This window comes from Hyperoodon ampullatus (assembly GCF_949752795.1).
Source record: "Hyperoodon ampullatus genome assembly, chromosome: 11".
Classification (NCBI taxonomy): Eukaryota; Metazoa; Chordata; class Mammalia; order Artiodactyla; family Ziphiidae; genus Hyperoodon; species Hyperoodon ampullatus.
In genome coordinates this window covers 55,419,882-55,444,304 of record NC_136924.1, presented here as the reverse complement: position 1 = coordinate 55,444,304, position 24,423 = coordinate 55,419,882, and the positions used below count along the sequence as shown (strand labels likewise).

The 24,423-nt window shown below is 46.0% G+C and overlaps 1 protein-coding gene across 1 annotated transcript; it reads left to right on the top strand.

The window, feature by feature from the left end:
- Nucleotides 1–3,795: 3,795 nt before the first annotated feature.
- Nucleotides 3,796–21,189, top strand: FAM186B (family with sequence similarity 186 member B; the record flags this gene model as incomplete). The annotated part of the gene is given in 14 exon segments (XM_079715305.1): nt 3,796–3,891; nt 4,712–4,937; nt 8,868–9,035; nt 9,038–9,049; nt 11,157–12,127; nt 12,131–12,140; nt 12,143–12,208; nt 12,211–12,812; nt 13,513–13,542; nt 13,546–13,704; nt 16,641–16,720; nt 16,722–16,817; nt 17,497–17,682; nt 21,045–21,189. Coding segments are annotated over 14 exon segments (2,847 nt in total).
- Nucleotides 21,190–24,423: the final 3,234 nt, after the last annotated feature.

Genomic DNA, 24,423 nt, shown 5'->3' with positions numbered 1-24,423 from the left:
AACGTTCTTTGTTCCCTTTTGCAGTCAGTCGCTTCTCCCTCATCTGGCTCCTGTCATCTGCTGATCTGCTTTCTGTCACTATAGTTTTGCATCTCTAGAATTTCATATGAATGGAGTCATACAGTGTGTGGTAGTTTGTGTCTGCCTTCTTTCACTTGGTATAAAGCTTTTGAGATTATCCATGTTGTTGCATGTATCAGTTGTTCATTCTTTTTTAATGTGAAGTAGTATATTTCATTGCATGGACATACTGCAATTTGTTTATGCATTCACCAGTTGATGGACATTTAGGTTGTTTGTAGGTTTGAGCTATAACAAATAGAGCTGTTTGTAAATATTTGTGCATATAGATCTGTGTGTGGACATATGTTTTCATTTCTCTTGGGTAAATTTCATTTCTCTTGGGTAAATACTTAGGAATGGGAATTGTGTGATAATGTATATTTAACTTTAAAAAAACTGCCAAGCAGTTTTCTAAAGTGGCTGTACCATTTTACATTCTCACCAGTAATATACAAGGGTTTCACTTTCCCAACATCCTCTACACTTGGTATCCTCACACTTTTTACTGTGGTTAACAAGTTGTAGTTTTGTTTCCCTAATGACGTTGAGAATCTTTTCATGTGCTTATTTACCATTTGAATATCTTCTTTAGTGATGTGTCTATTCAAATCTTCTACCCATTTAAAAACTGGATTGTTTTCCTTCTTGTAATGGAGTTATAGTGGTTCTTTATATATTCTGGATACAAGTCCTTTATCAAATACATGTTTTGCAGATAATTTTTTTTCCTGTCAGCAGCTTCCATTTTATTTTCTTTTATGTCTATGTTATGTCTGTGTTTTTCTTGTAATATTTTGTCTGGTTTTTGTAGCAAGGTAATGCTAACCGAATAAAATGATTTGAGAAGTGTTCCATACTGTTCGGTTTTCTCGAAGAGTTTATATAGAGTTGTATTATGTTTTCCTTAAATGTTTGGCAAAAAATTTACCAATAAAGCTGTCTGGGGCTGGAGTTTTCCTTGAAGGAAAGGTTTTTAATTATTAATTTAATATCTTTGGTTGATTGAGGGCTTTTCAGGTTTTCTTTTTTATTGAGCTTTAATAGATTGTATCTATTAAAGGAATTTGTCTAATTCACCAAGTTTATTGGCATAACATTTTTTCATAATACTCTCTTATTATTCCCACTGTAGAGTCTGTAATGGTGTCCCCTTGTTATTCCTGATGTTTGTAAATTGTGTCTTTTTTTCCCCCTGGTAAAAGCTGGCTAGAGCTTTATCAATTTATTAATCTTTTCAAAAAACCAGGTTTTGGTAATTGCATTGATTTTCTCCATTTTTGTTTGTTTTCTGTTTTATTTATTTTATTCTTAACCATATTATTTCCTTCTGCTTGAGTTTCTCTGTTCTTCCTTATCTAGTTTCTTCCTCTAAGCACTGCTTTGGCAGCATCCTACAAATCTTGATATGTCATGTTTTCATTTTCACTCAGTTCAAAATTTCATAATTTTCCTTGTCATTTCTGCTTTGATTCATGGATTATATAGAAGTGTGTTGTTTAATTTACAAATATTTGGGAATTTTCCCAGATATCTCTCAATTATTGACTTATAGTTAATTCCATTGTGATCAGAGAACATATTTTATATGATTCTAATCTTCTTAAGTTTATTGATATTTGTTTTATGGTCCAGATTATTATTCCATATGCATTTGGAAATAATGCATCCTGCTGTTGTTGGGTGAGATGTTCTATAAATGTCAATTGAGTCAAGCTGGTTGATAGTGTTTTTCAAAACCTCTATATCCTTACTTTTTTTTTTTTTCCTACTTTTTCCAATTCCTGAAAGAAAAGTGTTGAAACCTCTAACTCTAATTGTGGATTTATCCATTTCTCCTTTCACTTCTATAAGTTTTTCACTTCATGTATTTTGAAGCTATGTTATTAGGTTCATATCTATCTATCTATATATATATATAAGATTATGTCACCTTTATTAGTTAACACCTTTATCATTATGGAATATCCCTCCCTTTTTATCTTTGCTAATCTTTCTTGTTCTAAAATCTGAAATTAATATAACCACTCTAGCTTTCTTTTGATTAGTATTAGCATGGTTTATTTCTATTCATCTTTTAACGTATATGTATCTTTTTATTTTAAGTGTGTTTCTTGCAGAACATAGTTGAGTATTGGGTTTTTCTTAATTGAATCTTATAATATATCTTTTAATTGGCTTGTTTAGATCATTTATTTGTGATCTCATTTTTTAAATAAATGTATGGGTTTTTAAAAATTAATTTATTTATTTGGTTGCATCGGGTCTTAGTTGCGGCACGTGGGATCTTTTGTTGCGGCACACAGGCTCTTCGTTGTGGTGCATGGGCTTCTCTCTAGTGTGTCACACAGGCTCCAGAGTGCACGGGCTCAGTAATTGCGGTACGCGGGCTCTCTTGTTGTGGTACGTGGGCTCTAGAGCTCGCCAGCTTAGATGTCCCGCGGCTTGTGGCATCTTAGTTCCCTGCCCAGGGATTGAACCCACATTCCCTGCATTGGAAGGCAGATTTAACCACTGGACCACCAAGGAAGTACCTATTTGTGATCTAATTATTAGTATGATTATGTATAAAAGAAAGAAGAAGTGGGGAGGGAGAGAAAGGGAGAAAAGGGGAAAGGACCCCAGATTGGGAATCAGAAAAGCAGGTTGAAGTCCTGACTCTGTACTTCCCAGCTCTGTAACTTTAGATAAGTCTTATAACTCTGAGCCTCAGCTGGCTCTACATGTTTGTAAGGATAAATAAGTTATTTGTAACCTACAACATGCTCTGAAATCATAAGGGATTAAAGGACCATCCAGTGCCAGATGTATAGATAGACAGGTATCCATAAACCAGGGTGTGACTGCCTCAAAGACAGAACTAGGCCTCACTGTTTTTTGTATTTCTAGCATCTAGCCCCATGCCTGGAACATAGAACGTTACCAATAAGTGTTCGTTGAGTAAATGAGGCAATGAAAGAATTAACTTTGAATAAGTGAATGAATGATAGTATGTAAAAGACCTGTGGGTGTCAGGTGACAAGTTGTTAAGCGGCTATGGCACTGCTAAGAACTGAAGTTACAATGTTTAATTCCTTATCCGTTAAATGTTTCAGTAACATGGAAGAATAATTTGCACATATATGTATTTTTACTTACAGCTTCATTAATTCAACAAATGTTTATTAAGTGCCTACTATATACCAGGCAAAGTTCTAGTCCTGGGCATACAATGATGTCCATTTTAATCATTTGTTTTAAAAAGGCCTCTGGCACTGATGATTACCTTCAGTGACAGTGTTGGTTAAGCCCTGACCCCTGGTGCAAATTGAAATACATTCCCATTAGTTATTGATAGGCTGTAATTTTGTTTTAATTAAAAGTTCTTTGGGAAAAGAACTTTTTCTAATTGCTGTTTCCTACTTTTAGCCGTTAATATTTAGTTTGGGAGCATAACATTTAATGATTTTTAAAAAGCAATAGGTCAAGTTAATATATATTAGGTGATGGATTAAAAAGCTAGATAATCAAGCAGATAGATGACAGGGAGTCATTCTTCCAATCAACCTGATGATGTCACTGGAGAAAAGAAGGTCAGTTGGAACATGATGTCTGGCAGTTACAGGGAGCTGTGGCTAGGAAGAGGGTACTCAGGAGCTGCCCTGGAGTCCTTAACCCCCAAGCAGCCAACATCTTGTGTCCAGGCCCCTGTACCAGAGACATAGGACATCTCTGTGACTGACAGAGTGATCCCAAATGGAGAAAGACGAACCCCCACTGTTGGTGACCCCTGCGTCGGTGAAAGCCATCATCTCAAGAATTGAGGCTGCCCAACTAACTCGGGCTCAGGAGGTAACCCTTTGAGATGAGGGTGTCACCCTTCTGTTGGGGTCTGATGTGGAGGCTGGGAACTGAGCCCAGATTTGGGTAAGATTCCAGCTCTGGGCCCTCAGGGGTCCTGGGATCCTAGCAAGCTGGGTTTGTGGACAGATTAGTGGAGGGTGAGCTGGAATCAAACCGCCCCCGAGGCAGGGATGGGCCCAGGAAGCAGACAGCCCACAGGGAAGCCCTAGGTTGGCCCTGAGACACATCGTGGTGGGTCCTACCAGGGCAGGAGGAGGGGCCCAGAGTTCATGATTGGGGTCTGTTCTTGGCAACCTGTCAGAGTGCCCCAAGCTGAGCCCTAGAAACTCACAGGGAAATGGCCAAAGATTCAAATCACCCTGCACGTGAGCCTCTGGTGCATTTTTTTAATGGGAGCCTCTGATCCTGAGGGTTTCTTGGGGCCTAATTTTTCTAGTCTGTTGCCTCTGGATCCTTGTGAGGAGAGATGTCCAGAAGTCCCCAGCAAATTCTGAAATTCTGAAGAAATGTTCGCTGTGGATTTTTAGTATTCTCTCCCTGAGCTGGTCTTAATAATCAAGATGACAGTAATTAGAGCTAACACTTATTTTATGTGCCAGGCGCTGTCCTAAGTGCTTTACAAATACTGGTTCATTTAATCTTTACTAAAACCCTGTGACATAGGTACTATAATTATCTCCACTTTACAAATAAGAAAACTGAGGCCCCAAGAAATTAACTGACTTGTCTAAGATCACACTACTAGGACATGGCATCTAGCACCAGAGTTCACACCCAAAAACACTACAATCTGCTGCCTTCTATATAGGATATTTCTTCCCAGCTCTCAGACACCTTGGACAATGTCAACTGTGTCATCAACTGCTTCCAGGAAGAATTAGAATATGATTTCATAAAAAGGGCAAAATCTCACCAGACAGAGCAAAAGGGCAAGAACAGATTCATCTTGCTGGAGAAAATTACCTCATCCTCCAATGATGCTAAGACTAAAGAGAAGCACTTGTATGAAATTCTCCACTGGCTAGGTGACTGGGGTGAGTTTGCAGGCTGGGTGCAGTCCTGAGGGCGGGTGCCTTCCCCGCCAAGATGCTAGTCCCAGCTCACTCAGCCTCCTCCTTTCCCCTACTCTAGGTCAGCATTTGCTGGGAGGGGAGTGCAGGGTGGTGGGTGCAGAAGGCACAAAAGACACATCACAGCGCCTCTCCAGTGAAACATTGTCCCACTCATGTCGCAGCGTATCACCTCTATTCCCTAGAGAGGCAAACATGTCATTGTCCAAAACATAATAGATTGTGATATTAGGTGCATATGTGATGAAGCCTAAGTCATGGGTTCATTCTTACATCTCATTTTTTAGTAAGATAGAACCTAAACGCAAACTCACACTAGCTGTTTTATTTTTCCAGCTTTATTGAGATATAATTGACAAACACCATTGTGTAAATTTGAAGTGTACATGTGATTATTTTATATATAAACATATCTATGTATATAGTGAAATGATTATCACAATAACATATCACCTCACATAGTCACCCTTTGTTGTGTGTATGGTGAGAATATTTAAGATCTACTCTCTGAGCAAATTTCAAATATAGGCATACCTTGGATATTGCAGGTTCAGTTCTAGACCTCCACAATAAAGTGGATATCATAATAAAGTGAATCATGTGAATTTTTTGGCTTCCCAGTACATGTAAAAGTTGTGTTTATACTCTAGTCTATTAAGTGTGCAATAGCATTATGTCTAAGAAAACAATGTACATTAAATATACTTGATTGCTAAAAAGTGCTAACCATCATCTGACAATGCAGGGTTTGCACAAACTTTCAATTTTTAAAAAATGCAGTCTTTGCAAACAACAGTAAAGCATAGCACAATAAAATGAGGTATGCCTGTATACAATACAGTATTATTAACTGTAGTCACCATGCTGTACATTAGGTCTCCAGAACTTATTCATCTTATAATTGAAAGTTTGTACCCTTTGACCAACATCTCCCCATTTCTCTCACCTCCCAGCCTCTGATAACCACCAATTTACTCTGTTTCTGTGAGTTCAACTTTTTTTAGATTCCACATATAAGTGAGATCGTACGGTATTTGTCTTTCTTTCTCTGTCTGACTTATTTCACATAGTGTAATACCCTCAAGGTCCATTCATGTTGTTGCAAATGGCAGGATTTCCTTCTGTGTTATGACTTAATAATATAGATCTTCCTTAGCTTATGATAGGGTTATGTCCCAATAACCCTACCATAAGTTGAAAATACCATAAATTGAAAATGTGTTTAATACACCTAACCTACCAAACATCACAGCTTAGCCTAGCCTACCTTAAATGTGTTCAGAACACTTGCATTAGCCTACAGTTGGGCAAGATCATCTAACACAAAGCCTATTTTATAATAAAGTGTTTAATATCTCATATAATTTATTGAAGACTATACTGAAAGTGAAACACAGAATGGCTGTATGCATACAGATGGTTGTAAGTGTATTCGTTGTTTACGCCTGTGATTTTGTGGCCTCTTAGAGCTGTAGCTTGCTGTTACTGCCTAGCATCATGAGAGAGTATTGTACCACATATCACTAGCGTGGGAAAAGATCAAAATTCAAAATTCGAAGCATGACTTCTACTGAATGTGTATCACTTTCGCCTCATTGTAATAAATCATAAGTTGAACCATCATAAGTTGGGGACTATCTGTATTTCATTATATATACTACATTTTCTCTATCCATTCATCCACTGACTGACACTTGGGTTTTTTCCATGTCTTGACTGTTGTAAATTATGCTTCAGTGAACATGGGCATGCAGAAATCTCTTGGAGACAGTGATTTTGTTTCCTATGGATATATACCCAGAAGTGGGATTGCTGGACTATATAGTAATTCTATTTTTAATTTTTTTAGGAACCTCCATACTGGTTTCCAAAATGGTTATACCAATTTACATTCCCACCAACAGTGCACAAGGGTCCCTTTTTCTTCATGTCCTCACCATTGCTTGTTATCTCGTCTTTTATACATAATAGCCATCCTAATAGGTCTGAGGTACTATCTCGTTGTGGCTTTGATTTGCATTTCCCTGATGATTAGTGATGTTGAACACCTTTTCATATACCTGTTGGCCATTTGTATATCTTCTTTAGAAAAATGTCTATTCATATCCTTTGCCCATTTTTTAATTGGATTATTTGTTTCTTTGCTATTAAGTTGTGTGAGTTCCTTTTAGATTTTGGATATTAACTCCTTATTAAATACATGGTTTGCATGTATTTTCTCACGTTCTGTAGGTTAAGGCTTTTCACTTTCATAATCATTTCTTTTACTGTGCAGAAACTTTTTAATTTGATGTAGTTCCACTTATTTATTTTTGCTTTTGTTGCCTTTGCTTTTGGTGTCATATCCAAAAAAAAATCATTGCCAAGACCAATATCAAGAAGCTTTTCCCCTATGTTTTCTTTTAGGAGTTTTATGGTTTCTGGGCTGGTATTTAAGTTTTTAATTAATTTAGAGTTAATTTTTGTGAGTGGTATAATATAGGAGTCCAATTTCATTTTTTTGCATGTAAATGTACAGGTTTACCAGCACCGCTTATTGAAGAGATTATCCTTTCCCCATTGAGTGTTCTTGGCTCCCGTGTCAAATATTAGCTGACCGTATATACATGGGTTTATTTCTGAGCTCTTGATTCTGGCCCATTTATCTATGTGTCCATTTATATGCCAGTGCCATAGTGTTTTGTTTACTATAGCTTTGTAATATAGCTTAAAATCAGGTAGTGTGATGCCTCCAGCTTTGTTTTTCTTTCTCAAGAATGCTTTGGCTATTTGGGGTCTTTTGTGGTTCCGTATGAATTTCAGGATTGTTCTTCCTAGTTCTGTGGAAAATGCCATTGAGATTTTGATAGGGATTGCACTGAATCTATGGATGACTTTGGGTAGTATAGACATTTTAACAATATTAATTCTTCTGATCCATGACATGGGTTATGTTTCCATTTACACGTGTCTTCTTTAATTTCTTTCATTAAGGTCTTATGGTTTTCACTGTAGAGATCCTTCACCTCCCTTGTTAAATTTATTCCTAAGTATTTTATTGTTTTGATGCTATTGTAAATGGGATTGTTTTCTTTATTTCTTTTTTGGATAGGTAATTGTTAGTGTATAGAAATGCAACTGACTTTTATATGTTGATTTTGGATCCTGTAACTTTATTGAATTTGTTTATTAGTTCTAATTGTTTTTTGTGGAGCACACTAGCTATTTTATAGAGGGACCCAAGGGTGATATTCAAAGTACTGAATGGATACTGAGCGAAACAGCACTGATGCCAGCTGTAAGCAACTGGTATAGCCATTTGGGTGTGGACCAGCTGCATGCAGCCCTGGAGCCAGATGCTACCCCCGTTAAGATCAGAGTTATCTGATCAGGAGACTTCAGTCTGGTGTGAGGTATGGTGGATGCTACAGTGTTGGAGGAAGATGGTATAGGGATATGCCCTACCCCTGCTCATATTGCCCTGCCCCTGAGGAGCTCTTGGTTCTGTGGTCCTTCAGCTGCTCCCAAGAACTAAGCAGGGCTGTTGACTGCAGTTAATTAATTTAATTGTCCAGATATTGGACTAGGCAGTGAGGATAGAGCAATAACAAGATAGGCACATTCCTGGCCTTGTAGTACAACAGTGCTGTTTTATGTCTATGCATATTTTCTACATGGCAGGTCTCATGTTAATCATTTCACTTGTATTATCTCATTTAATCCATACCCAACCCTTTTTTGGCAAGGATACTAAGGCTTAGGGGAATAAGTGACTTGCTCAACATCATACAGCTAATAAGAGGTTAAACCAATCCAACCTCAAAGCCTGCTGGTGTAACCCCTGTCCTATAGGGCTATTTGGGGCTCCCTAGAGGACAGACTATTCTCAGCCTGCATCTCCCACTCTCTCTCCAGGTGACAGTCTGACCTATGAGATCAGGAACAGGAAGAGTGAAGAGGAAGAGGAAGCCCTGGATGAATGGATCGAGGTGATGGAGAAGGTGTTGCCTCTCTCCCTCATCGCCACCAAAGTAGGCATCGAGTCTCTCATTTCCCTCTGCTCCACTCTCATTGAAGGACAAAGGAAAGGGCACAGAGTAAGTTCCAGGAGCACCTGGCAGGGGAGCTGGGTGGGGTGGATGCCATCTCAAGGAAAGAAGTCACACACCAGGGTCTATGGGAGTCTTTCTGATTCTCCTCCATAACAAAAGCTTTAGCTGAGATGGATGGTCAGTGGTAAGAGGTTGGGGTGGTGGACCCAAGCTGAGAAGTGAGCAGTTCTGGGCTGTCCCTCAGGGCTGAAGGAAGGTGTGATGTGAGACAGGTCCTCGTTGGTGCTCCCTGGAGCTGCGGCCTCGTGCGGGGGAACAAGGCTGGAAGGTCAGAAAGGGTGGAGTTTATAGCTAGAGCTAGAGGAACATCCTTTCCTTAAACCAAACCCAGATGCAGAGCCAAGCAGTCTGGTGAGACTCAGCTGGAGGACCTTCTAGAACCTTCTTGATTGTGGCTACTCCAGAAGTACCCAGTCAACAACATGGCTCAACCTTGAAATATTACTCCTCTCAGCACTAGAAGGGGCCCGAGATTATCTAACTGCCACACTTTGTAGATGAGAACATTGAAGCTCAGAGAAGAGAAGGATACACAAGGAAAGCCTGTGGCAAACCTAGGCCCCACGCATAGGTTTTCTGGCTTCTTAATCTTACTCAAGAGCATGGGCTTCGGAGTCAGACAAACCTGAGTTTGAATCCCAATTTCTAGCTGTGTGACTTTGGGTAAGTTACTTCATCTCTCTGAACCTCACTTTCCTCATATGCAAAGTGAGGAGAGCATTGTCTGCCTTACAGGGTTCCACGTGGTGTGAGGCATCTGGCACTGTGCTTAGAACACACACTCAGGGCTTAATAAACAAGAGCTAACATTATCATTTTACCATTGATTTTCATGGCCAGCTTCCTTACCAGTCAAGCAAGGTCGATAGCTGGGGGAGGGAGGAAGCAAGGAAAGGTGGAGGAGAAGGAGACAATCTCTTCTACTATCCTTGTCATATTATGTCTTGAAATATAGCTATTTGTTTACTTGATTTATTTCCTTACTAGGTTATAAATTTCTGGAGGGCAAAGGCTGTGTCTTATTCATTTTTTTAGGGATTAGTTATTGAGCACTTTCTAGGTACCTGGTACAGTGCTTGGTACTAAACATGTCTAATCTACTTATGTCCCATGAAGTAAATGCTATGATTATCCCCATTTTTCAGAAATAGGGGTGCTGAGAAGTTAGGAAATTTGCCTAAGGCAAGTGGTAAGGATGGGATTCAAGCCCGAGTTTTCTGACTCTAGAATCCATGCTCTGAACCGTTAGAGCATATGGCCTCTCTGACGGTATTAGCTAAATGCTAGCTTGATTTCAGTGTCATTTAATTTCCATATTTCCTTTAGCCTCTCATCCAAAGTTAGCCAGTGTTTTGTCTGCCAGTGATGTTCACTGAATGAGAAATGAATGAATGCTCCAAGATAATCACTCCAGCAGCTCTACACATGGTAGATCCAAGGGGATACAACTCTGACCATGGAGCATCCCTGAGGAGCTGAAGTTTGCATATGAATGGGTTTGAACACAAAGTGCACAATCGGTGTTTATGTACATTTTCCTGCTTTCATCAGAGTATCAAAGGAGATCATGACCCCCATATGGAAAAATACATTAGTCATTATAAAAGAATGTAAACCGTTGCAGGACCATGTGATAAATTCTCTACAAACACAGTCCAGTGGTAACAGGAAAGGAGAATACAACTTCCCAGGTGATCTAGAGTCTAAGTGCCAGGTGGGCTTCCAGAATTTAGATAGTTGGCAATAGGTAGCCAAACAGAGATATTGAGACTGGGAAGTAGCGTGATTAGAAAAATCACTCTACTCCAGGGAAATATGGAGGATCAGGAGTGTGCTGAATTGGGTTGAACTGGATAGAATAGGTCCAGACCCCTCTGGGTCCTGCAGGTGCTGTGGAGCTGACAGACCCTGACAGGTAAGCTCTGAGCCCAGCAGAGATCTCTCCTGACAGTATCTCCCCTGGCCTCATATAATGCCCCAGCTCCTTATTGCCAAAGCCCTAAGAAGGTTGGATGGGAATTTGGCCAAGCAGGGTGTGGAGAATCAGTATAACCCTTGAGTTTATTGCCTTTGTTCTCTCCACCTCTCCTAGTGCCCAAACTCACCTTCTGGCAGAGCTGGTGGAAACAAAGCCCACAAAAAGGGATATCCTGCCCTCAGCCACTGAGCCCAGAGCAGATGCTCCAGGACAAGCACACTACCTGCATAAGGGTCTCCGAGGTGAAGTCCATGCTGCAGGAACTCGTGGACTCCACGATGTTCAACCAGGGGGAGGTTTGGGCCATCAGGTACATGTCTGCTGTGGTCGAGAACCTCAACAAGGCCTTGATGCTCCAGCACAAGGAGAACAGAAGCCAGGAGGCCAAATACAGGCACCTGAAAATAGAGATGACCAAAGAACTCAGCGGCCAGAGGCTCTACTTCCAGAAGTCCCTCCAAGTGGTCAAGAGTAAGAGAGATACCCTACTAAAGCAGGTAGAAATTCTAGGGGGAAAGTACCATGACCTCCTCCTGATGAAGCATGCCTTAGAGTTCCAGCTGAACAAGGCTCAGTCTGCTAGAGGTCAAGTAGAATACTCAGTCAAGATCTTGGTTGACTCCCCAGCCCCTGCCAAGAGAGAGGCCCTCCCAAAGAAAGAAACAGTCATAGAGGAAACCCAACAGGAACCCAAGAAGGAGGAACAGTTTTCACCACTCTCCCCAAGTCCCCTGGCCATGACCTGGGATAGTAGTGCTAGGCCTTCCACATGTCAACCACTTTCCACCATGACCGTGCATTCAAGGATTGCAGATGTGTACAGCAGCAAGGACACTGAAAATCTTCAGCCTGTGTTGCCATCCTCCATGGATCACAAGTTTCCTAAGAAATGGGAAAGACCGTCAGCAGAAAGCCCAGGCCACAAAGTCAAAGACCAGAAGGACTTCTTCCAGGAAGTGACCCAGGAGAAGGAAGGACTCCAGATGAAGTCCCATTTTCAGAAGCAGCTGTCCCCAGAGAGCTCTAGGAAGGTGGCCTTGGAGAGCAAGGCAGAACACTGGGAAGAGGAACTCAGCTGGGAGAGGTGACGGCAGCAGTGGCGGAGGAGGAGATGTGGCTGCAGTGGCAAGAGCAGTGGGCCCTGCTGGAGCGGGAGCACCAGCAGAAGCGGGGCAGTGGGAGCAGGGGGAGGCAGCAAGGGGGTGGCAGCGGAGATCGGCCCAGGAGCAAGGGCGCCCATGGAGGGGGCCGGAGCAGACAGGAGAGGACGTGGAGAGAATGGGCTTTGTGCCCACCGGTCAATGGAGGGACTTGGAGGAGGCATCACTGGCACCTCCCCCAGGCCAGGCCCAATCTGCTCACCAAGGCAGGAGGCCACACTTGCCCAGGTCCCCTAAGACCCAGCAACCTGCCCCCAGAAACCAGAGGACCATGAGTTCAGCCGAGTTTACTCAGAAACCATGGGCCCGCTGTGTTCCCACGAAGCCCAAGAAGACAGCCTCCCTTCCTGTCACGGGGACATCCCTCCGAAAGGTGACCCAGCCCCCTTTGTGTACACCCCCAGTAACTCTGAAGGGGAAGGTATACCATGTGGACGTGGAGGCCCAGAGGAAGAACCTGCAGCTCCTGACTGAGGAGGATCAGCTGGGGCTGCCCCACGACCTGCTCCACAAGGGGCGGGAGCTCACCACCACCGCCATGGAGCTGAACGCGCTCAAGCTGTGGTGCCTGTGCCATAAGTACATCCTCTACAGACATTTCCAGAGCCTCTGGTAGGTCCTCCCTGGCACCCACCGGCACCCACCCACACCGCTGCAATATATCGGCAGAGCCAGAGCCCAGTGAGAAAGGAGGAGCATGGGGCAAGTGTGATGGAGAGAATCACCCCACTCCTGGACAGGGTTCCCCCTGAGGGAGGGTACCTGCGAAGGACACCTGACCTCGGAGCCTTGGGCAGCCCTGAAGGTGTGGGAGGTCAAGCACTTACACACTGCTCTCTAGTGAGCTTTCCTGCAAGCCTTTCTTCCTGTCTTCCTACTGCCCTGTCCGTAACCCACCTAACATGCTCCCCCATTTGCCTTACTTTTTTTTTTTTTTTTCTGTACGCGGGCCTCTCACTGTTGTGGCCTCTCCCGTTGCGGAGCACAGGCTCCGGACGCGCAGGCTCAGCGGCCATGGCTCACGGGCCCAGTCGCTCCACGGCATGTGGGATCTTCCCGGACCAGGGCATGAACCCGTGTCCCCTGCATCGGCCGGCGGACTCTCAACCACTGCGCCACCAGGGAAGCCCTGCCTTACTTTTATTCCTGTTTCCAGCCCAGCCCAAGCCTCCTCACCTGACAACACCTCCTGCTTCTCTGCTCCCTGTTTTCCCCAGCTCTCACAGACACAGAGTCATCTCTGGTTAACAGAGACTTGGGGGCAGGAGGAGGCTTCTTCACCCACTAAATCACTTCCCTCTCTTCCCAGACAAGCAGTGATCAACCATGTACAAGTTGTGTGAGAAGCTGGGGCTGCCTACAAGGCCCAGAACCTCTACCTCTTCCTGGAAAACGTCGACCACCTGCAGAACCTCCAGCTGCAGGCCTGGACAGACAAGCAGAGGGACCTGGAGGAGAGGCACCGAGAGTGCCTGAGCAGCATGGTGACCATGTTCCCCAAGGTGGGCCTCCCACCCGGCGACCTTCTCAGGGGTCAGCACAGCCAGCAGGGATGGGGCCAGGGTGGATCCATGGGGCTGTGGGGTGTACCTGGGCGCGGGGGAGCAGTTGGGAAATAAGAGAGCAGATTAAAGCCTCTGAACCAGGAAGAGGGGAAGGCAGGAGACAGCCTGAGTGTAAGGAAGGTCAGTTTTCCAGTCTCCATATATGGGAAGAGCAAGAGAGGGAGGGAGCCTCTAAAGGAGCTGGACAAGAAAGCTTCTTCTGGAGGGGAGGTAGTTGGAGCCTGCAGTCCCGACTCTGTGCTCAGATTCTCCCTCCCCTGTGGGTCTCCCTGTCCTGCTCTTGTCTGATCTGGTTGCTTTCCAGGCTTGGTCACAGCTGTCTTCTTTACCCTCGTGCTGGCGACTCCCTTTGCTTCTCTCTGGGGACAGCTCCCCTGCTTTCTCTCTTTCTTTTTTTTTTTTTTTTTTTTTTTTGGCTGCATTGGGTCTTCGTTGCTGTGTACTCAGGCTTTCTCTAGTTGCAGCGAGCGGGGGCTGCTCTTCGTTGCAGTGCACGGGCTTCTCATTGTGGTGGCTTCTCTTGTTGCGGAGCACGGGCTGTAGGTGCACGGGCTTCAGTAGTTGTAGCTCGTGGGCTCTAGAGCGCAGGCTCAGTAGTTGTGCACGGGCTTAGCTGCTCTGTGGCATGTGGGATCTTCTGGGACCAGGGCTCAAACCTGTGTCCCCTGCATTGGCAGGCAGATTCTTAACCACTGCGCCACCAGGGAAGCCCCTCCCCTGCTTTCTAGATGCCAGGTCTCCCTCGTTTTAGTGGAGTACCTCCTCCGGTCACTTCCTGACAAAGGGTTCCTGGCATGTAAAATCATTGAGACCCTGGTTGTCTGAAAATGTCTTTACTGAATATCTACTCTTAACTCTTTACTTTAAAAATTTTTTTATTTTTGGCTGTGTTGGGTCTTCATTGCTGCATGCGGGCTTTCTCTAGTCACGGTGAGCTGGGGCTACTTTTCGTCGTGGTGTGCGGGCTTCTCATTGCGGTGGCTTCTCTTGTTGCCGAGCATGGGCTCTAGGTGCGCGGTCTTCGGTAGTTGCAGCACACGGGCTCAGTAGTTGTGCTGCACGGGCTATAGGGTGCACAGGCTTCAGTAGTTGTGGCTCGTGGGTTCCAGAGCGCAGGCTCAGCAGTTGTGGTACACGGGCTTAGTTGCTCTGTGGCATGTGGGATCTCAGTAATTGTGGCATGCAGTCCCTAGAGCGTGCGGGCTTCAGTAGTTGCGGCACATGGGCTCAGTAGTTGCAGTGTGCAGGCTCTAGGGTGCACAGGTTTCAGTAGTTGTGGCGCACAGGCTTAGTTGCTCCGCAGCATGTGGGATCTTCCTGGACCAGGGATTGAACCCGTGTCCCCTGCATTGGCAAGCAGATTCTTTGATGTGGACCATTTTTAAAGTCCTTCTTAAATTTGTTAAAATATTGCTTCTGTTCTGTGTTTTGGTTTTTTTGGCCGCAAGGCACGTGGGATCTTAGCTCCCCGACCCGGGATCGAACCTGCACCCCCTGCATTGGAAGGTGAAGTCTTAACCACTGGATCACCAGGGAAGTCCCCAGCAGCCAGATTCTTAACCATTGCACCACCAGGGAAGTCCCTACCCTTAACTCTTTTTTTTAATTTTTATTTTATTTTTGGCTGCATTGGGTCTTCGTTGCTGCGTGCAGGCTTTCTCTAGTTGTGGCGAGTGGGGGCTACTCTTCATTGCAGTGCGTGGGCTCTCATTGCAGTGGCTTCTCTTGTTATGGAGCATGGGCTCTAGGCAAGTGGGCTTCAGTAGTTGTGGTGCATGGGCTTAGTTGCTCCGTGGCATGTGGGATCTTCCCAGACCAGGGCTTGAACCTGTGTCTCCTGCATTGGCAGGCGGATTCTTAACCACTGCACCACCAGGGAAGTCCCCCTACCCTTGACTCTTAATTGACAGTTTGCCTGGATACAGAAGTCTAGGTTAGAATTCATTTTTCCTCACAATTTTGAAGGCACTGCTCATTCATTGCCTTCTAGGTTTTGTTGTTGCTGTTGAGAGTCCAAAGTTATTCGGAGTCTTAATCCATTGGGTTTGACCTATTTTTATTCTCTAACGTCTGCCTTCAGTTTCCTCTACTCTTTCCCCTGCTACCAGGGTCAGAAAAGCAGCGAGTGCTGACATGGTCCACAGGAGGCTAGCTGATGGCTTGGAGGGATTGGAGAATCCCACAGCAGTGACTCAGAATCTGCTGAGATCTCCTCTAGGGTTGGGCCAGGAGGTTACCCCACTGAGTCCTGAGCAGCCATGGCCAGAGTCTGGGGGAAGCAGTGTCCTGAGGGATTCAGTGTAAGTGCCGGCATAAGGCAGTTGGAAGAGCCTTGGCCATGGGGATCTCTCCCAGTTCAGTTTCCTGTCACCTTACATTAGTCCTGATCACCTCCTGTAGGTGTCTTGACTGTAGGTGTCTTGACTTGCTAAATTGGTTTTGAGGTTGAGAAGGAAAGGGACCATATATATAATAATTCTTTAGGTGGCTGTGAGGGTTCCTCCAGCTCCTTCCCCAGGGCCAGGGCAGAGGCTGAATGACAAGACACGGAGAGCATTCCTGACACAACCTGGTCCGGTAACATGAGGCTCTCACAGTTCCAGCTGCTCTGGCTTCCTTTAGTTTTTTCCTTGTTGTTTTGCCCATTGTCCAGATTCTCCACAACAAAGGAGAAAACAGGAACTAAACCAGTAAAGAACAATTCAAGGAATTTCTGGGAAATGCAATACCCTGAGGTCCCAGGCATATCTAATTGGAGGCATTCCCTGGGCCTCACCCTTTCTGCTCTGCCCCAAGTCAGGCAATGCCTCCTCTGGCACTAGAGAGAGGATGAATTCCTTTCTCCCTGATGCCTCTCTGCTGGTTCCTCTTAGCTCCAACAGGAGTGGAACATTAACCTGAACACCCCTGTGGTCACCTCCCCAAAGTCAAGGAAAAGCAAGCCTCCCCCATCCACTGCAGCACATCCATTCCAGCAGCCCCTCCTGCAAGCGACACCTGGAGCTGTTTATGACCAAGCACCAGCAATGTGTGCCCCTGCGGATGGCCCAGTAGGTGCACGGAAGCCAGGGGCAGCTGGCTAGGTGGGTGAGGGAGGCAGGGAGCAGGGGTGACCAAACTCGGGGGGGCTGGCAGCTCAGTGAAGGCACAGACAGGCAAAGCTCACCCCATGAGTTGCAAGGAACCTAGCTTCTCAGCTGCCTGCCCAGCTCTGGCCATTGGCCCAGATGGGGGTATGTGTGTATGTGGTGTGTGGGCTTCACGGCACAGGCTGACCAAGTATGTTTCAAACTATGCAACTGAAAGACTCCTGGGACCCATTTCTACCCTGAGCATTGGTCTGGCACCTGCCACTGGTCCATCCATATAAATCAACCTGATCCTTCCCACCATGTGACCCCTGGGCTCAAAGAGAGACACCATGAGTCTCTGGGCAGCCAAGAAGAGACACATCCACACCCCCCTAGTGTGGCCAGTTCAGGGCTTCAGGCCCAGGGCATGTGCCTGGAGGAACAGGGGCTGTCTCGGCAGCCTCTTCCAGTAGCTTCTCAGCTAGAGGAGACCCAAGGAGGTGAGATTTAGAGTTGGGGAGGGAAGAGATGCAAGGAAGGCAGTGACAACTATTTGAGAAGGGAAGAAAACCCTGCAGAGCTTGTTGCTTCCCAGTCTCTCCCTTTCTGTAAGTCTACCTCCTCATCTCTTCTTACACTTTCAACCTTCACACCCCAGCCAACAGGGGAACCAGCTGGAGGCCATCTGGAAGACTGATGTGGCCTCCTCCAGTCACCCAGTAGAAAAGAAGACCCCCACCAGCCTGTCCTGGGACCAGCTAGGGGGGTACCCAGATATTCCCCGGCTGTTGGCATTGGATGTGCATTCCTCCTACCACAAAAACTTGATGTCCTTCAAGGCCTGGTAAGATGCAAGGCCAGACGGTTAATCTGGATTCAGGGAGATCTGCCCACCAAGGGCAGGGCCAGAGTACACACTCCCGGTGTCCAACCGCCCAACAGCTATCTTTCCAAACATTAATAATGACCTCATGGGCTTCCCTGGTGGTGCAGTGGTTGAGAGTCCGCCTGCCGATGCAGGGGACACGGGTTCGTGTCCCGGTCCGGGAAGATCCCACATGCCGTGGAGCAGCTGGGCCCGTGAGCCATGGCCGCTGAGCCTGCACATCCGGAGCCTGTGCTCCGCAACGGGAGAGGCCACAACAGTGAGAGGCCCGCGTATCGTAAAAAAAAAATAATAATAATAATAATGACCTCATTTACTGTACCACATCAGACAGAGAGATGCTTACCTGCCTCATTGGCCATGAGCTTGGGTCCCCATGCCAGCACCATTCTAGTTCTCTCAAAGGACTCCACACAGCGTCTCAGAAGATCATGAAAGAAGTCTTTCCTTCCCACTTGCTTCCTGGGCTGCACATGAATTGCTCAAGAGGTGTTTCTTGCCCTAGGCCTGGGGGTTATGCTCAAGGAGAGCCAGGTGCAGGTATGGAGAGATGAGAGAGACCAAAAATCTCAGGATAAACTGGGCCCGTCTTTGGCATTGTCATTTCCTTATTGCCTTCAAGAACTGCCCCGGGAAGAGCAGCTGAGGGGAGGCGGGCAGGACTCAGTGGGCCAACAAGGGACTTTTCTGGTTAGGAAGGTTCAGCTCTGCCTCTCTTGGCTTGAAGATGTCAATACTGAAGACTCAAGGCTCTTTCAAGGAGCCTTTCTAGATTACTAACCCCAGCTGCCTCTTGTGGCCCTGGCCCTGCCCCAGTTAAAGATCTTTGACAGGGATGGGAATTCCCTGGCAGTCTAGTGGTTAGGACTCGGCGCTTTCACTGCCAGGGCCCAGGTTGGATCCCTGGTTGGGGAACTAAGGTCCAGCAATCAATCAATCAATCAATCAATAATATCTTTGACAGGGAGAGGGCACTGATGCCTTCCAGTGTAGACCTAACCAGAACCAAGGCTGCAAGATGCTGGTGCTGCCCTCATCCTCTTGACAGGAACTTAGGGAAGACAGGGTGGCATGGCAGCATCAAAGGAGGCTGGTCCTTGGCTGTGATTCCGCTCTGAAGTGGGCCTGAGAATCCCAGCTGGACATTAACATTATAGCCCACCTAGTACATAGATACCTGGTTTTCAGTTCCTGAAGAGTTTCCGTGTGTGTGTGTGTGTGTGTGTGGGTGGGTGGTGGTGGTGGTGGTGGTGGTGGTGGTGGTGGTGGTGGTCGTGGTGGTGGTGGTCGTGGTGGTGGTCGTGGTCGTGGTGGTGGTGGTCGTGGTCGTGGTGGTGGTGGTGGTGGTGGTGGTGGTGGTCATGGTGGTCGTGGTGGTGGTGGTCGTGGTGGTCGTGGTGGTCGTGGTGGTCGTGGTGGTGGTGGTGGTGGTGGTGGTCGTGGTGGTGGTGGTGGTGGTCGTGGTGGTGGTGGTGGTGGTGGTCGTGGTGGTGGTGGTGGTCGTGGTCATGGTGGTGGTGGTCGTGGTCGTGGTGGTGGTGTTAGTTGATTTGGATACAGCAAACAGAACTGAGAATAACCAAAACAACACTGGCAGAATTTGGTAACCCAGAAATCAACTGGGGCTGCACCCTGCTGAGATTTGACTAAACTTGCCCCTGACTCTAGCACCCCCATAGTGGTATTTCTCCTCTCTGAGCTCCTTCTCTTCCTCTGCATCCCTGCCAGTGCCTGGGCTCTGCTCGTCATCTGTTTCAACCTGAGGCAGCAACCCTGCACACGTGAATATGTGCACATAAATATCAAGTATACACACTCCACTTGACCCCAAGCATTTCATGATCTTGGTAACTTTCTGAAAATTTAGCGGGGTGATAGGGAAAGGGATTCACAGTGAACAGTACCCAAGAGCAGCCTCCTTTCTTCCCCTCTCTCTTTGGTTTAACATGCAAAATTCAAAAACTCTTTCCCGTCTCTCATGCAGAGCTGTCCACCTACACCCATGCCGCCACTGGGATCTCAGCTTCAGACTTAAGCACTAATCAAAATATTGTTCCCAGCAAAGACAGTTTCTCCTTTCCAGGGGAATTTAGGTGAATACAATTTTCTTCCCCTTTTTCAAACTCTACACAAGTTTTTTCAGTTTATCACACTACCAGGTGTAGAGACCAAGCCCTGCTGCTTCTGTCTTCTTTATCCACATGCCGGGTTGGCACCACCTACCTGTGTGTCAAGCTGGTCCTCGAGATTTTAGTGTGGGTGCTGCCTACATTGTCTTGGGATCTTGCTACTGTGGCATGAGAACCTGCCGCTGCCCAGGCTTCTGCTGCCCTAGGGTGGTGGTCGTGCTGCTTTCTTCGTGCATTCTCCATGCGTGTGCGCCTCTGGAGACACACTGCTTCCACTCCCAAAAGTGCACCCTCTCTTTGGCCGCCTGCCCCTGGCCCACCTCACATCTGCAGGCCCACCTGTTGTGTGGGTCTAGGTCACTCACCTCTTCACGATCCTGCTGACCTCACCAGCTCCCATGGCCAAGCTGTCCAGTTCACAGCACCAGCTAGTTTCATAACTAGGGCCAGCCTCGCACCAACTGTCCCATTCTCCTGGTCTGCCTGGCATTGGCAACCTGTCTCTTCAAACGCCCACTGGGGTGTCCTCTCAGCATGTGGGGAAGGGCTGTTAATCTTCCCTCTGTGATTTGGGACCATGTCCTTCAAAAACCAGCAGACGCCCTTCTCCAAGATCTTTTTTCTGCTTTGTCTTACAAATGTCTACCCTGGGCTCTCTGTCTGACAGGTAAGATAGCTATGTGCCTGTACACACCAAGTGCTGTCTGCAGTTGGAGAAGTATCTTAACCTCGACTCTAACTGCCCTGCCCTCCCTTGCTCAGAGCCTATTTCTGCACAAAGTACACAATGGTTCACACGTGTGTGCTGAGATGCAGTGAGCATGGATTCACAGGCTTCCAACGTGGTGCCGACAGAAGAGAGAGCTTATAACTTGGTTTCTGGGAAGGAACCAAGATGGAGGTGGAGAGGAAGAAACGTGGATGGGTAGCAAGGAGCAGGAAAGAGTGAGGGGAGGGAAGAGGAAGTATTCTGTAACGTGAAACGGGAGGAAGATTCACAAGGAAAGAAGCAGAGCCCCTGGGATGTGGCAGAAATGTGTTAAGCAGTTCCACATCTGGGTCAGTCTGGGCCCAGTCCTGGACTGGTCTCCCAGAGACGACCAGGGAAGCTCTCGGGTGGGCTGGGTGGGTACTCACATCTCAGGGCCTTGTTTCAGCTGTTCCCCGACCGGTAACTGTATTAACTTTCAGTGCCTCAGTGACCCAAAGAAAGGAAGGCCAGGAACACCCAGAGGAGTCAGCTGAGCTTGTTTGTAAAAAGTCAAACGAGTCCTTCCCCGGAACCCTAAAAAGCCAGAAGCATCGAGACAATCCCAGTCCTTGCTCCATGCCTTAGCCAGTGATTCTCAAATTTGTTCCAAATGCAGATTCCCAGCTGGTGTTTTTATTTATTTATTTTATTTTATTTATTTTTTTTTTAGTTCAAATTTTTATTTATTTATGTATTTTGCTTTATAACAAATTTAATCAGTTATACATATACATATGTTCCCATATCCCCTCCCTTTTGCGTCTCCCTCCCACCCTCCCTATCCCACCCCTCCAGGCGGTCACAAAGCACCGAGCTGATCTCCCTGTCCAGCTGGTGTTTTTAAACAAACACTCTGGGTACTGCTAAGTAATCCTAGAACTTTGAGAAACGCTACTTTCCTCCTTCAGTCCCCAAACTGTATATTTTTAATAAAAGAGATGTGTTTATTTTTTATTTTTATTTTTTTTTGCGGTACGTGGGCCTCTCACTGTTGTGGCCTCTCCCAATGCAGAGCACAGGCTCCGGACGCACAGGCTCAGCGGCCATGGCTCACGGGCCCAGCCGCTCCGCGGCATGTGGGATCTTCCCGGACCGGGGCGCGAACCCGTGTCCCCTGCATCGGCAGGCAGACTCTCAACCACTGCGCCACCAGGGAAGCCCCGAGATGTGTTTATTTTTAAAATTTTCTGCCTCATTGCTAAAACCCACACCTCCTCAACTCACTCATTTTTGGAACCAGGTGCATGACCACCTGGCCACTGACTTAGACACCAGTCACAGAAGATCCCCCAGTGTTGCGTCTGCCCTCCAGGAGCCGACCAGCCAAGACGGCCATAATTAGTGCCTGGCACACAGCAGGGCTCAGTAACTCTAAAATCAATCAGAGACACAGACAAATAAGTAACAGATACACTGATGTTGAGCGTGAAACTCAGAAGATAAGAACAAAAGAAGATAGTACAAGTCAGAGCCAGGTGTAACTGGGTGTGGGAGCAAAGGTGAGTGCATCTCTAAGAAGTGAGGACAAAGATGGAAGAAATAGAGACACAGAGGTTCCAAATCTAGATGGCATGGGCTTAGGAGGCCATCCCTGTCCGTTAATTAATTGTCTTAATTCAGGGAAGACACTACTTTGGTTGGTTCATACAGCTTAAGAGCACCGCCCCATCCTCACTCTCCCTCGCACTCCCCTCCCCCTCCTCCCGCCTAGCCAGACCAGACCTAGGGACCAGGCATGATAAAACGTTAGCTAGGAAATTACCCTGTTCTCAGAGGCCCCACAATCCAGTGATTCTGTTTCTTAGGAATGGAACACCCATCCTTGCTCCCAGCTTAAGGTTGAAATTCTGGAAGGAAGAGGAGGATGTAGGATGCAAACTGATGGCCCTTGGATGATGCCAGAGTAGGATTTAATTTCTGAGCCACAGCTCAACGTATCACAAGGAAGCCTGGCGGAGGGAGGAAGGTGAGAGGCATTTCTGATACAGGTCACACACATGGGACAGCTGTGTCAGGGAAGGGCCATGTCTAGCCTTTCAGGCTTATTTTCTGGAGGCCTCACCCCATTGTAGCCAACATATTAAAATGCCCTCATACTAAATGTATTGCTTTATAAATAATTTGAAGGGAATTTTATAACTTTGCTTTGGAAATTAAATGACTATGAGTAAGTTTTTTTAATGTATAGTTGGCTGTGACTTCTCAGCAATCATCATGCATAGAGATGAAATCTAACAAGTTTTGTAAATAAGATGAGGATATTCTGAATATTAAATTTGACAGAATAATGAAACTGACAATATTATGTTTTATAAACATTTATATATATTTTTGTATTTTGGTGCCAATGACATTATTTATTTATTTATTTTTACTTACCTATTCTTTAAGCCTCGGTATGTGGGATCTTAGTTCCTTGACCAGGGATCAAACCCCGGCCCCCCATAGTGGAAGCGTGCAGCCCTAACCAGTGAAGTCCTAACCTAGCCAGGGAAGTCCCACCAATGACATTTTTAAAGGTTTCATATGTTTCCGTAGGCTTTTGGCACTGTGCTTAAATTAAGGTGCCCAGTAGCTAGACCTGCCCCGGTGATGGAGGACTTTGACTTTTTGGATGTCCTCTAGCAAGCTCTCTGGCAAACAAGCAGAGTGTCTGATAGATGGCCAAGCTGGGTTGAAACCCAAGGAGATATATAGATATAGTATATGGTGTTTTTCTGGTAATGAGGTTATTTAATACTATACAAGAACCTCATTTTTTTTTTTCAGAGCAAAGTTGATGTATTTGGTCAAACAAGATATTGCCTCAAAAAAACTTGGGGAAGCCAGGGCATGAGAAGGAGTACTTCTTGGCATATTTCTTCAAGCCAGATTTGGGAGTTGGCCATATCTCTGCTTACATGGCTCATGGCCTCAGGGTTCGCCAAGATGAGGAATCAACACTAATGTGAAAGGGGGCATGAGAGAAGGGTCTACTTTAGCCCTGTGACCTTCAAGGAGACATTGGTAGGGCTTCCCTGGTGGCGCAGTGGTTGAGAGTCCGCCTGCCGATGCAGGGGACACGGGTTTGTGCCCCGGACTGGGAGGATCCCAGGTGCCGCGGAGCGGCTGGGCCCGTGAGCCATGGCCTGAGCCTGCGCGTCCGGAGCCTGTGCTCCACAACAGGAGAGGCTGCAGCAGTGAGAGGGCCGCGTACCGCCAAAAAAAAAAAAAAAGAGACATCGGTGAAGTGGAAGGGATAAAAACCTTTTGTAAACAACCCAACCAAAGAGCCAGGGAGGTGAAAGCCATGCGGGGTCTGGTGTGTTCCATGTGCTGGGGAGGCCAACTTAGAAAAAGTCAGAAAAAGAATGAGCATGACTATGATTGGAGGAGTCATCTTCTTTAAAAAAAAAAAAAAAAAAAATATGAGCATGGCTAAGATGAAACTATCAATTGGGGACTTTGAGATAGCTATATTTACCATGTTAAAGGATCTAGTCTAGTGGAAAAGGTGAACAACATGCATGAACACAGATGGGGAATTTGAGAAGAGAATAGGAAACTGTAAAAAAGAAATGGAAAAACGGAAATGCTAGAAGTGAAAACCTTAATATCAGAGATGAACAATTCCCTCAACCAGTTAATCAACAAACTGGACAAAAGCAGAGGAAAAAAATCTTCGAGTTTGAAGTTAAGTCAGAAGAAATGTAAACAAACTGTAACATAAAGAGTAAACAAAGGAACAATTGAGCAAACCCAAAACTAATCACCAAGTTGAGTGGGACAATGACAAATGGTCTAACACACATAACTGAAGTCCTAGAAGAAGGGAGACAG